Source organism: Dipodomys ordii, unplaced genomic scaffold, assembly GCF_000151885.1.
Source record: "Dipodomys ordii isolate 6190 unplaced genomic scaffold, Dord_2.0 Scaffold65, whole genome shotgun sequence".
Taxonomy (NCBI): Eukaryota; Metazoa; Chordata; class Mammalia; order Rodentia; family Heteromyidae; genus Dipodomys; species Dipodomys ordii.
In genome coordinates this window covers 5,492,863-5,506,247 of record NW_012267281.1, presented here as the reverse complement: position 1 = coordinate 5,506,247, position 13,385 = coordinate 5,492,863, and the positions used below count along the sequence as shown (strand labels likewise).

The 13,385-nt window shown below is 36.5% G+C and overlaps 1 protein-coding gene across 1 annotated transcript in view; it reads left to right on the top strand.

Annotated features, from left to right (window-relative positions):
• Positions 1–13,385, top strand: part of Pcca (propionyl CoA carboxylase, alpha polypeptide) — a 301,142-nt gene that overhangs the window by 142,757 nt on the left and 145,000 nt on the right. Inside the window, 1 exon segment of the mRNA XM_013023003.1 lies at positions 12,506–12,649. Coding sequence (XP_012878457.1) covers positions 12,506–12,649 — 144 coding nt within the window.

Genomic DNA, 13,385 nt, shown 5'->3' with positions numbered 1-13,385 from the left:
AAGGCCCTGGGTTCGATTCCTCAGCCCCACATAAGCAAAAAAAAAGGAAAAAAAGCCGGAAGTGGCACTGTAGCTCAAGTGGTAGAGTGCTAGCCTTGAGCTGAAGAGCTGAGGGACAGCGCCCAGGCCCAGAGTTCAGGCCCCATGACCGACCCCCCCCAAAAATACATTGTTTCTCCTTTTTCTAAAACTAATACAAATTGACATAATTTCATTCAGTTCTCTGCTTCCCTAACACTCTGTTTTGCTACTTTTGTTACTGGATCACATTATAGTAATGTCTGTTCTCTTATCTGTAGGCATGGATGTTCCAGAGATTCCTTGTCACTTTTGTGACTTGCTTTAGTGGTTTCTGTGAGAATGCAATAGTAGTTTCATGATAAGTAAGTTTTTTATTTTGATATGTCTGTGATTAGACTTTTAAAAAATCAATAATTTATATTGTAGCCATGCCCATGGATACTGCATAATTTCTCATCTGGACTGTTAGATGAGTAAGTAATAAGTCTGTCTTTGCATTTGAAAAACATTTCACTTTGGTATAGAATTTTAGGGATTGAAATAATGTTGAATTAACATTTTGCCGGCTTTTTGACCCTGTCTGAATCTTGAGTAACCACCAAAATGTACAAACCAAACCAAAGAGGTCATTCCAGCCAGACTTTTTGGACTCTTGGTGGGAGGTTGATTGAAAGCCTCAGCTTTGGGCTAGGAACAGCTAGCATTGTTGAGAGACAGAAGTCTAGGTTTTCCACTGGTATTTTGAATGTAGAATTCTGGATTAGTAATGTCATGAGAAGTGTAGCTCATTATACATTTGTCAATACCATAAAGTGTGTATACAAGACTAAGGTAAGCGGTAATGTAAACTACAGGCTTTAATTAAAAACAAAGCATCACACATTCTTTGTAGGGAAACTGGGGTAGAGGGAAGGGTATATACCAGAACTCTACAGCTAAGCATACATTTTTGTTAAATTTTTATACTATATAATGATACTATATATGATGAACAACTTCATATGTCTCTTTCTAAATCCCGTTACACATCTTTATGAGTCATATTTCATTTGGGTAAAAATGTTTAGGGTAACCAAACTTTACTTGTGTCCAAGTCATTCTTGAATTTCTTTCCTTCTTTCTTACTTTCTTCTTACCTTCTTTCTCTCTTTTTTTTAAATCTTCTTTTCCTTTTTCCCTTTTTTTCCCTTTTTCTCCCCAAGTTTGACTTATGAAATCTTTCTTGTCCTCATAGTAATTTTTAAGCATACACAGGTGTTTGCACGAGAGGTCTGAGAAAGTTCTAGGACCTTGTGATCTAGCTTCATGCTTCCTTTGCTACTGTTATCTTCTGAATGATTTTCTTTGCATTTTCCTCACTTGGCTAGAGTACTTTAACCCAAATATCAGATATTATATAATGTAATGTGACTACTTTGTTATATATAGCTTTAAATCTTCTTTGCATTTCTCCTGTTTACTTTGCATAGTAATAGAATTTGATATGTAGGTTCAGCACTATGTGACATCAGTCCTGTGTCTTTTGTCATAATATAAGTATCATTTTAAAAAAATTGTAGAGGTGATATACAGAGGGGTTTCAGTTCCATAAGTCAGGTCATCTTTTTGAACAGTGTCACCCCCTCCCTCATTTTCTTCCCCTACTCCTCTCCCAGGTTGTATAGTTCATTTCCAACATAGTGCCTAGTATCACTGCTGAATTGGTTCACCCTATAATACAGTTTTTAAAGGCTGTAATGTTAAATTCCCGTTAATGTTAAATTTCTGTCATGTAGAAGCTTCTCTTAATTTTTATTTGCTTGATTATTTAAAGCCTTCTTTATAATTCTTTTGTTTTCTAAACTTAATTAAAAAAAACCTAATCTGACATGTTTCTAGTATGACAACTTAGTCTTCATTTTTCTGGTAGTATTGAGATTTGAACTCAGGGCTTTGCACTTACTTGGCTTGCTTGTCTTGTTGGTGCCCTCCCACTTGAGCCACACCTCCTACCTGGGCTTTTGCTGATTATTCTTGGAGATGGAATCTAACAGACTTTTCTGCATGGACTGGCCTCCAACTATCATTCCACATATCTCATAGCCTGCTTAGTAGGTAGAATTAAATACATATGTTGCCCAGATTACTTCTCATTAATATTTGCCCTTAATATTTTTATTTCTGGCTTAAAATTAAGAATACTTGCTATTTTTTTCCTTTCCCCCTTTTTTGCATGAATTAAGTTACTAATGATTCTTGTTTATTCTTTTTATGCTCTATTTATCTCTTAATCAGTTATTTGTAATCGAGATATAACTAGTTTATCCTATCTTTCCAACACTGAAGATTTGCTAAGATAATTCTATACTTTTAATCTGTTTTGGCCTTCCTATGCAGTTTACCAATCCCATATCCAAAGTCTTGTTTTTAAACTCACATAAATATGTGTGTGCACATATATGCATATACAGGGATATTTCTTTCATTCTTTATTATATTTTTTCTGTCTTTTCCTACTGAGCCATGCTTCCAGTGTAGTATTTTGATAGGTAACTGGAAATAGAATCAGGTGGGCTTTTCTGCCTAATCTTGCTTTTAACTGTTTTCTTCCAGGTCTCAGCCTCCAGAATAGGTTTGAGCCACTGGCAAGTGGTCCAAATAAATTTCTTTAGGCCAGGAAAGGGAATAGTATCTTGAAGGAATATAGAATTCATGAGTTTCTGTTCATGTCTTCAGTTATTCATTGTATTTTAGTTTCTAGTATTCTGAAGTCATCCTAATTCCATTTCCACTGTAGGCGTGTCTTTGCTATTTGGAAGCAGGCCCAGTTTTTGTTATCATTGGAATTCAGGAATTTGTATTTTTCCAGTCAGGATATATCTGAGTATTTGTTTCTATTCATCAATCCTGCCCTTTTTCCCATGTTCTTTTTCAATACACACAGGTGGTTTTTTTTGGAAGGTGGAGTGAAGTATATGTGCTGGCAACCAAACTCAGCCCCTTGAGTATGCCAGGCAGGTACCCTACCAATGAGCTACATCTTTAGATCCTAGTGTACAGATTTAACAGATGGTAAATTTTAGAGGAAATATCTTCTGTTATTATATACTACTTTCTTTCTTCTGGATACCCTGTTATTGCTTAATTTTTCTCTCATGACTACTGTTATTTTGTACTTATGTTCTGTCAGGTTATCTAAAAAGAATCTGTGTGTATGTATGTGTATGTGTATGTATACATATGTCCACTGTGACTATTGAAGTTTTTCGTGTGTGTGTGTGTGTGTATGTGTGAATGTATGTATGTGTACTGGGATTTAAACTCAGGACTTGAGCATTGTTCCTTATCTGTTTTGCTCAAAACACTACCACTTGAGCTTTACCTTCACTTCCAGCTTTTTGCTGGTTAATTGGAGGTAAGAAACTCATGAACTTTCTTTCCTGGGCTGGTGTTGACCTAGGAACCTCACATCTCAACCTCTTGCATAAGTAGGTTTACAAGCATGGTTCACTAGTGCCAATATACCATTGAAAGTTTTAATTGTCCTTTACATATTTCTGGGAAAATCCCTTTTCCTTGCTCTGTCCTTTAACTTCTTTATTTTGTTTGACTTTTGTGATCATAATTCTGAATGGTTTTATGGTTGTTTTGTTCTCTTGATTTTGATCTGGTTGTATTTAGATTATTGGGATTAAGTTCAATTAAAGTTGTTTGGCAGTCCTTCAGGTGGTTGAAGATGCAGCAGTTTCCCCCTGAGGAATGGGAGAGCATGTTTTCTAGAATTTTCCTCATCTCTCATCACCAGAACAGATTTCAGCTAAATTTTACTGACTACTTGTATTCACTGACAAAGAGATTCTTTGACCAGGGATTTAATACAATGAAACTTTTAACAATTTTCTCCTCTAGGTTCATGGATCACTTTGTGCCAAGGTGTCTTTACCACCTGTTCCGTTTACATCTTCACCTAGAATTATTTGAAACGAATCTCTGGGTTTTGTGTAGATTACAAAAGAGCTAGCTTATTGTAAGTTCTTGACTTTTGCTTTTCCTCCAAATCTTGGTGTTTCCACACTCTCAGATTCTCAGTGACTGGGGATCTAGAGAAGTATGGAGTTTAAATTAAGTATTTGGGTCTTGGGCTGGGAAGGTAGCTCAGTGGTAGAGTGCTTGCCTTGCATGCCTGAGGCCCTGGGTTCGATTCCTCAGCACCACATAAGCAGAAAAAAAAAAAAAGAAAAAATCCGGAAGTGGCACTGTGGCTCAAGTGGTAGAGTGCTAGCCTTGAGCTGAAGAGCTGAGGGACAGCACCCAGGTCCAGAGTTCAGGCCCTACAACTGGACCAAAAAACAAAACAAAACAAAACAAAAGTATTTGGGACTTGCTGGCCTTCCATCTTCCCGGAGCAGCAGTAGCTAACCTGAGATTATCTAATTCTTTCTAGTGAGCTTTAGGGAAATCTGTACATCCTGTTAAACTGGTATATAATATTCTTGGTCGAAATTTAGTGAGGGTTGGAACATTTGTTGCTTACTACTGGGGAACTCAAGTCTGTCTTTTTTTCCCCTTCCTTCCTTCCTTCCTTCCTTCCTTCCTTCCTTCCTTCCTTCCTTCCTTCCTTCCTTCCTTCCTTCTTTTCTTTTCTTTTCTTTTCTTTCCCTTTCCTTTCGTTATTTTGGTGCCAGTTCAGAGGCTTGAAATCAGGTATTCAAGTTCTTGTTCAGCTTGTTTTTGCTGATGCCTGGCCCTTTTTGCTGATGCCTGAACCATGCCTCTAATTTCTTCTTTTTACTGATTAATTGAAAATAAGAATCCCAAGGGTTTGTTTGCCCTGGCTGGCTTTGAACCATGATCCTCATATTTCAGTCTCCTGAGTCTCCAGGATTATAGGTGTCTGAGTTGGAAACTCTTTTATCCACTTGATTCTTGCCCTTTGTTGTTTTATTTATTTATAAATTAAGAATTATTGCAATTCTGGGCTGAGGTTGTAGCTCAGAGGAAGAGTACTTGTGTGGTTGGCATGTGTAGGATTCTTTTTAATTCCAAGCCCCCCTCTCCCCCCACAAATTGCAACCAATTTTTGGACAGAACCTATTCTAAGTTAAAATTTTCTGAATTTCCAGACTGAGGCATTAAAGAAAAACAAGTTGGAGTATTTTGTTGAAAAGAATAATTAGTGGAAAGAAGAGCATTTACATAGGGAAGTGGACTTGTAGCTAATTTTTAAAATTCTTACCAGAATGACATTTTGGATCTGGGAAAAAATTACTTTTAAAAATTATAGCCTGGTGCTGGTGGCTCATGCCTGTAATTCTAGCTACTCAGGAGGCTGAGATCTAAGGATTGCCATTCAAAGCCAGCCTCAGCAGGAAAGTTCATGAGACTCTCATCTCCAATTAACCACCAGAAAAATGGGAAGTGGAGCTGTGGTGCAAAGTGGTAGAGTGCCAGCTTTGAGCAAAAGAGCTCAGGGGCAGGGCCCAGACCTTGAGTTCAAGACCCACGATGCCCTCTCCTCTCCTTCCCCATTGTATTTAAAGTAGTAAAGGCAAGGTTTCTCATGCCAGACAGAGTCAGCCAGATGTGGTATGTTGTGGAACATTTACAGTCAATCTCCTGGGAAAGCCAGGATGAAGAGTGGGGCATGTTAAGGTTTTTCATGTCATGTTTCATCATTGGAAGATTGCACGAGAAAGGTTTTGTTTACTAAAATACATAGGTAAGCAGTCAGGTTTTATTTTGAAGCTTATTGTAACTATTTTGCTGCTTTTGAGTTCTGAACTCTTATCTACATTTTTTTATATTGATTTCTATTTATTTGCTAGGGCTCCCATAACAAAGTACCATAGAAGTAGCTTAAACAATTAACACTTCTTTTCTTCTGGGTCAGGTGGCTAGACGTCCAAAAGCCATGAGATAGGTTTCTTTTGGCGATCTCTCTCCTTGGTTTGCACACAGCAGTCTCTGTGCCTTCATGTGGTCTTTCTGTTGTACAGTGACTAATCTTTTCTTATAAAGACTCCAGTCATACTGGATTAGGGCCCACTGTAATGACCTCATTTAAACTTAATTACCTCATTAAAGACCTTGTCTGTTAATAACAGTCACATCCTGAGGTAGTAAGGTTTACAAGTGCAACATGAGGATTCAAGGGAAGGAGGACACAGTTCACTGCATAACACCTTATTCTGTTTGCCATTCATCTGTTTATTCTCGTATGGACCAACAGGGGAACTCCATAATAGAATCTGCACTGTTTTCACAGCTCCTCTCCAATATAGCCATTATTTTCAAGGTGAGTTTACAGGAACGGTATGTTGGGGCCTATTTCCCAACATGCTTTTATCTTTGATTCCTATGGATCAAAATCATAACTTTAGATCTTCAAAATCCTATATTCTTCAGTGGTAGAATTTGAGTTTTAATAAGTACAATTTAGATAACAACAAACTAAAAAAATAGAAGCCTACTATGCAATATGCCATTATGAAACTTCATTTTATCTAAAACAAATTTCCTTTTTTTTTTTTTTTTTCTTGGGTCCGGTTGTGGGGCCTGAACTCTGGGCCTGGGCGCTGTCCCTCAGCTCTTCAGCTCAAGGCTAGCACTCTACCACTAGAGCCACAGCACCACTTCCGTCTTTTTTCTTTTTGCTTATGTGGTGCTGAGGAATCGAACCCAGGGCCTCATGCATGCAAGGCAAGCACTCTACCACTGAGCTACCTTCCCAGCCCCATTTCCTCATATTTTAACAAGTAATCATATTTGTACTGTTTTACTAAGTTGGCTCTCCAAGTTAAGCTCATAAAAGGTAGCTTTCACATACCAACTTTTTTTTTTTGGTTGGTCGTGGGGCTTGACTCTGGGCCTGGGCACTGTCCCTACACTCTTCAGCTCAAGGCGAGTGCTCTACTACTTGAGCCACAGTGCCACTTCCATACCAACTCTTTATAATAGTTGCCATTTTAGACTTGGTATGGTTTAATAATGATGTAATTTAAAGTTGTATTTAAAATAACACATTATTTGAGCTGGGCGCCAGTGGCTCACACCTGTAATCCTAGCTACTCAGGAAGCTGAGACCTGAGGATCACGGTTCAAAGCCAGTCCAAGCAGAAAAACCTGTGAGACTCCTATCTCCAATAAACCACCAGAAAACTGAAAGTGGCGCTGTGGCTCAAGTGGTAGAGCACTTACCTTGAGCTGAAGAGCTGAGGGACAGTGCCCAGGCCCAGAGTTAAAGCCTCAAGCCCCTCCCCCCCACCTCAATACATATTTGAATATTAAAATTTGTACCAGCTTCTCACCATACCTCTTGCCTACTGTATACAATGTCAGTGGAATTTTTGAATGAGTATATTTTTGGGGAGTATTGTATATATCTCAGCATACTGTCTGATTTTGGTTATGGAAGTTGGATTTTATACTTAGAAGGGAAGTTTCAGCTTCTACTTTGGGCAGTTATTCTCTAGCTGCCAAACAATTGCAGACAAATATCCCCACATTCAAGGAACTTTGAATAATTCCTGTTTCCCTCCCCCTTCATCATGACTAAGTTAATATATTTTTTGTCCATGTGGCTTCTTTCCACATGGAAAAAATAATGTTTTCCTCTCTCAGACTTCCTTTGGTGTTAATTTTCATTTGAATAGTTTTCATTAAATAATAATTTTTAATAATAATTTTAATAAACTATTAAACTATTACATACTTTAAGCTATTAAATATTTAAGTCATTGAAGAAGTTATCTGCTTTTGGATAAACTACTTTTACTTAACACAGTAAGAAGATTCTGAGTGAAGAACAAAGAATGGTGTTTAAGTTAGATGCCTTTATTTTACTTATGTTTTATAATGTAATAAAAACCTTTAAGTGACATAGCTCTTATGCTTTGCTTATTAACTTTTATTTGGCAATTATTTCAGACTTATAGAAAAGTTGCAAAAATACAATGATTTTTCTAAATTTCCTTCATTAGCATCAACTTTATTTTCTGTTTTTGTATATTTATATAGCTAAGATGAATAGCCATATTTAATTACCTTATCTGAAACATTTCAGACTAATTATAGGCCTTGTGCCCATTTATTCCTAAGTATGTCTTTATTTCCTAAAAACAGGAAAACATTTTTCATAACAATAGTGTCTTCTACTCGATCAAAATTGTAAATCTCAAGAATGTTTATGATAGCATGAGAAAACAAAATAGCTCTAAATTATATATTATGTTTGTTACATTCTCGCTCTCACTCCACCCCTTTCTTCTCTTTTTCTCTTTCTCCGAGACAGGGTTTCACTGTTTAGCTTCACTGTCTTAAAGTCTCAATTCTCCAACTCCACTTCCTTGTGCTGATACCACAAGTGTGATACCCTTTAAAGAACAAAAGATATACCGTGCTTCTTACTGTTTCTAATCTGCGACAATTCCATAGTCTCTTCGGGTTAGTTATGATCTTAACATGTCTCAAAGTACAAGCCACTGTTTTGCATACTGTCCCTCATTTGAGGTTTGTCTGTTATTCCATGGCTCATTGTTGCAGGAGAATTGTCCCACGGTGATGTTTCTTCTGTGGTGATGCTTCTGTGAGTGGCGCCAAGTGGCACTCAGATGCCTGCTTACACTGCTTACTGGTGATGTGGTGTCTCTTGGATTTCTCTACTCACAGTTACTGTTTTTCTCTTCATCATTAATAAAAGATCTTTCAAGATTCTGTAAATATCTCCTCGTATTTCATGAGTTTTATCATACTTCCTAACTTGTATTCAATAAGATGTCAGACAGTCTCAGAATTTATTGTAATTTTTAGAATCATGAGGCAGAATCAGTGATTTTTCTTAGTTACAACACACTGCCAAAAGATTTAGTTTTTCTATGTTTGTAACAGTACTGTTGAGCTGAAAACATATGGAAATTAATCAAGAGCTGGGCGCCCATGGCTCATGCCTGTAATCCACCTACTCTGGAGGCTGAGATCTGATCTGATGATCATTATTTGAAGCCAGCCTAGGCAGGAAAGTCTGTGAGAATTATCTCCAAATAACTACCAGAAAACTGAAAATGGTACCCTGGCTCAAAGTGGTAAGGCCCTAGCTTAGAGCCAAAAAGCTCAGGGACAGCATTCAGGCCCTGAGTTTTAGTCCCTCCCACCCCCCACTAGAGAGAGAGAGAGAAAGAGAGAGAGAGAGAGAGACAGACAGACAGACAGACAGAGACAGAGAGAGAAAGAGAAATTAATAAAAACCTAATTTTTCTCACTTTTGTTTTATAGGCATTATTTTTGGGGGTGATAAATTTGGTAACAACAGTTAAGTAAGAGGGAGTGGCAGGGAGATCCTGACACTAATAAAAGTGACATCTTGATGATGACCAAGACAAAATTAAATTATGTTCTCTTTTTATTTATTCATTAAGATAGATATGTTAGTTAGCTTGGCCTCAAACTCTTAGGTTCAGACAGTCTTCCTGTCTCAGCCTCCTGTGTAGTTGGGACTATAGACATGTTGCCACTGGGCCCAGCTCAGACATGATTAAATGTAAGTAGCAAATAGAGCCATAAAAGACTAGTGTTTTGTGACGATCTGCTTTAGGTGTATAGAACTATATGTATTCATTTTAGTCACTCAATATGATTGTATCCCATAATCGTCATTGGATTATTGTAGCTTTATGGTGAGTTAGAGAAATTTCCAACTGAATATATTCATCAAGGTAGAGCATACTACAAGGTCTGTTAGTAGATGATAAATCAGTTTATGTTAGCAAAGATTTTTTTAACATTCATTTAGGTGAAGATTAAAAAATTAACAATACACTTGATCAACTATTAATAGATCCTGCTGTGTGGTTCTACCTTGATGAATATAGTTCTACTAGAAATTTGTCTTTGAACATTGGAAAGTCCTAACTTGGTAGGCCTTACACCTTTTTGTATGTGTGATTTCTTCCCTCTCCTTCACTCCCCTGCCTCCTCTGCCCTCTCTTCTATTGAGGGAAGTGGTTAGGATTTATTCTTGCTGAGTAAAAGTGGATTTATTTACTCAGATAATATTTTTATAATGCAACATAAAAGATTATCCATTGTTTTTCCATGCTGAATGGCTTTAACTGAAATTTAGAACTTTTTAAGCAATAGATCAAGTTATAAGAACATATATACGGGCTGGGAAGGTGGCTCAGTGGTAGAGTGTTTGCCTTGCATGCATTAGGCCCGGGGTTCAATTCCTCAGCACCACATAAGCAGAAAATGCCAGAAAGTGGCACTGTGGCTTAAGTGGTATAGTGCTAGTCTTGAGCTGAAGAGCTGAGGGACAGTGCCCAGGCCCAGAGTTCAAGCCCCATGACCGCCCCCCCGCAAAAGAACATATATCCCTATTCATATGTATATATGTGAAAGGTTTTATACATATATGTACATATATGTATACTGTGTGTTAGTGTGGAAAGTCAGTTACTTTCATAAAAAACTCAAACATATTAAACTATTTTGTGACTTGACCATATAGACCTAAAACATATTTTTAAAAGAAATTTTGTAATAATTATACCTTTAAATACTTGTTATTTTTTCAATTTTGAGTTAATTGTTCATGTTTTCATTATACATTCTATTGTGCATTCCATTTGGAACAAAGTGGGTTTACTTTTGGATCCATTCAAAGAGGATCTAACAAACTTATTTTTGTGTACACTATTATAGGGATGTTTTCTAAGTAAAAAGCACTGTTTTGTAATATATTTGAATCATTAAGCTTTCATAGTGGTTTGTTTTTAAAGGAGAATAGCACAATTATACTACCCATTTTATTTCCTTGATTGTTTTTCATACACATTTTCTTATGAGGAAAGCCAGGAAGGAAACAACATCTCCAAACTGATAGAAATTCCAGCTCCCTCAACTACTTACTATAGGTGTGTTTGACTTGCTGCCTATTGATTCATTGATTCATTCATGATGTATTTACTTTCCTCCTCTATAGTACTTTTCTGGACACCTGGTCATAGACAGAGGAAATCATTAACTTAATTCTTAATTTTTTTCCCTCCAGCATGGATGTATATAGAGTATTATTATAAGGCACTGAGCACACAGTAGGCTTACTTGTTGCAAAGTTAAGAGTTTTCAGATGGCTTTTCACATGAAACCTATTTCTAGAAAAATAGAGGAGCTTTGTGTTTGTTTCTTATTATACTTACCATATAATTTTTCTTTCTCACAAGATCCTGTTACTTAAAAATATATTTATATCTAGTAAGATCCTTTTATTTAGTGTCCATTTATTTTGCAAAGTGTAGATGCTTATTTTAGCAATGATTTGTCATTAAAATTATGTCAAAATGTCTTAAAATGTTGTTGAAACTGTAAACAAACTCATAACACACACAAAGCTAATTATGGATGCCATCTGTTTATTTTTACCAGGATTGTTTTTAGACACTACGGCATTGTCTGCTTATGATAAGCTTCAAGATGATTATAATGACCAAGTCCTGTCCTTCAATTAGTGTGATTGAAGATGGGAAGATAATTTGTTTGTTCGCTGACCTTTTCCTGTGTCCATGTATGAAATGTGACATCTCATGAAAAAAAAAACCTACTGTGCCATACATCTTGAAACGTATTTACTTTTTAAAAGGAAGAAATTATTATCAACATACTAGATATTCCAGAGTTTTTTTTTTAATTTGTTCAAAGTTTAGATGAAAGGCAGATCACTTGTTCTTTTTCAACGCTATATACATGGCTTTATTTTCACTCAGGTTTAAGAATTCGTAAGTGATTAGTCGGGTTATAAGGACATATATCCCTGTTGGTGTGCCTGTATGTCAGTGAGTAGTTTGCACATGTGTGTCCCTTGTGTTAGCATGGAAGGCCAGGTACTTCCTTTACAACATCAGCCAAATAGTTATCAGCAATTTGCTGAGAGAGCAGAGTGATTTCCCTAGCTCTGTTTTGCTATTGTGCATGCTAAGCACTGCTCAAGTCAGTCTGGAGGGAAAGCAACCTGAAGGCTCCATCTGCTGCTTTCTGCTATGCTGCATTGATGCAAGATTACGCTAATCTGGCTGCTTGTCAGGACAGGTTAGTGAAAGCATGCAAGTGGGTGAGATTCAGTGTAGAGTAGTGCTTTGGAAAATCAGAGGCTGCCCTTGTAGATGCCATGTGAAGTGTAGCAGAATAGGTTGATTAGCAGCTACATTAAGAAGTAAGTGTTTCAGTTGAGACTTAGTTTCAAAGTAATATTATTAAGCTTTGTTGGATCACAAGTAAATTAAAATGGGGGAAAGGAACAGATAACAAAAAATGCTTTTTAGGCATTAATTTTTCTTACCATCATTTGTGTACCATGTTGTATTTATTTTTTGTTTTCCTGTTTTTAGTCAAATATTCCTAATTAAAATACACCTAACCTCCTTTTGCCTAGAAACGTCTGCATTTTTCTTATTTATGTGTATTTCATTTACCTTCTTCTTTACTTACTGACTGGCAGATCTTGGCCTTGCAGGTTGAGCATCCTGTCACAGAATGCATTACTGGCCTGGACATAGTCCAAGAAATGATCCGTGTTGCTAAGGGTTACCCTCTCAGGCACAAACAAGCTGATATTCCCATCAACGGCTGGGCAATTGAATGTCGGGTTTATGCTGAGGTAAAGTGTGGGGTGTTAGGAGGAGGAGGGTTGTGTCCAAAGTCAGGAGAGTAAATAGCTAAAAACAAGTAAAGTTAGGTTTGGTGACTTGTAATTAAACTAGAGGAAAATTACATAAGTTTTACTTTGTTCAAATTATTTTTAAAGAATTGAGTTCGATTATTTTTGGCTGGTGAAGCAGCTTCCAAAATGTTAAAAGGGAACAACGTATTAGTTAAATATTTTTGACCTTGAATTGACCTTAGTGTTTGTTTTCTTCACTTCATGTTCATTTTCAAACCGTGTTAACAAGGAAGTACTGTCATTTATTTCTGTGGGCTTTTTTCTCTTAAGAGCTTACCCTGGGCATATATGAGTTGTTGATTTGATGCCAATTTTTTTTTCTAACAGTTTGTTTTCTAAGTTTGTCCTTTATGATTAGTTGGAAGTAACTATTGAAATGTAAATTGTAGAACTGTTGGCAAAAGTTGTATTCTTAATTTATAATTTTAATTATGGGTCTTACTTATCAAGTATTACTTCAATACTTTTACAACTTACACAAGTCAAATGACAAAGCACTCAGCATCTGAAAATGGCTTTTTCAAATGATTAAAACAAGAATACAAAGTAATTTGTATCTTCTTTTAATTTTTTTTTGACATCAACATTTTGGTAATCTAAAAAAAAAAAAAAAGCACTATCTGTGTGTAAGAGTACCAAAATTGCTTTGAGATCTTTTGCAAGTAGCTTGAAG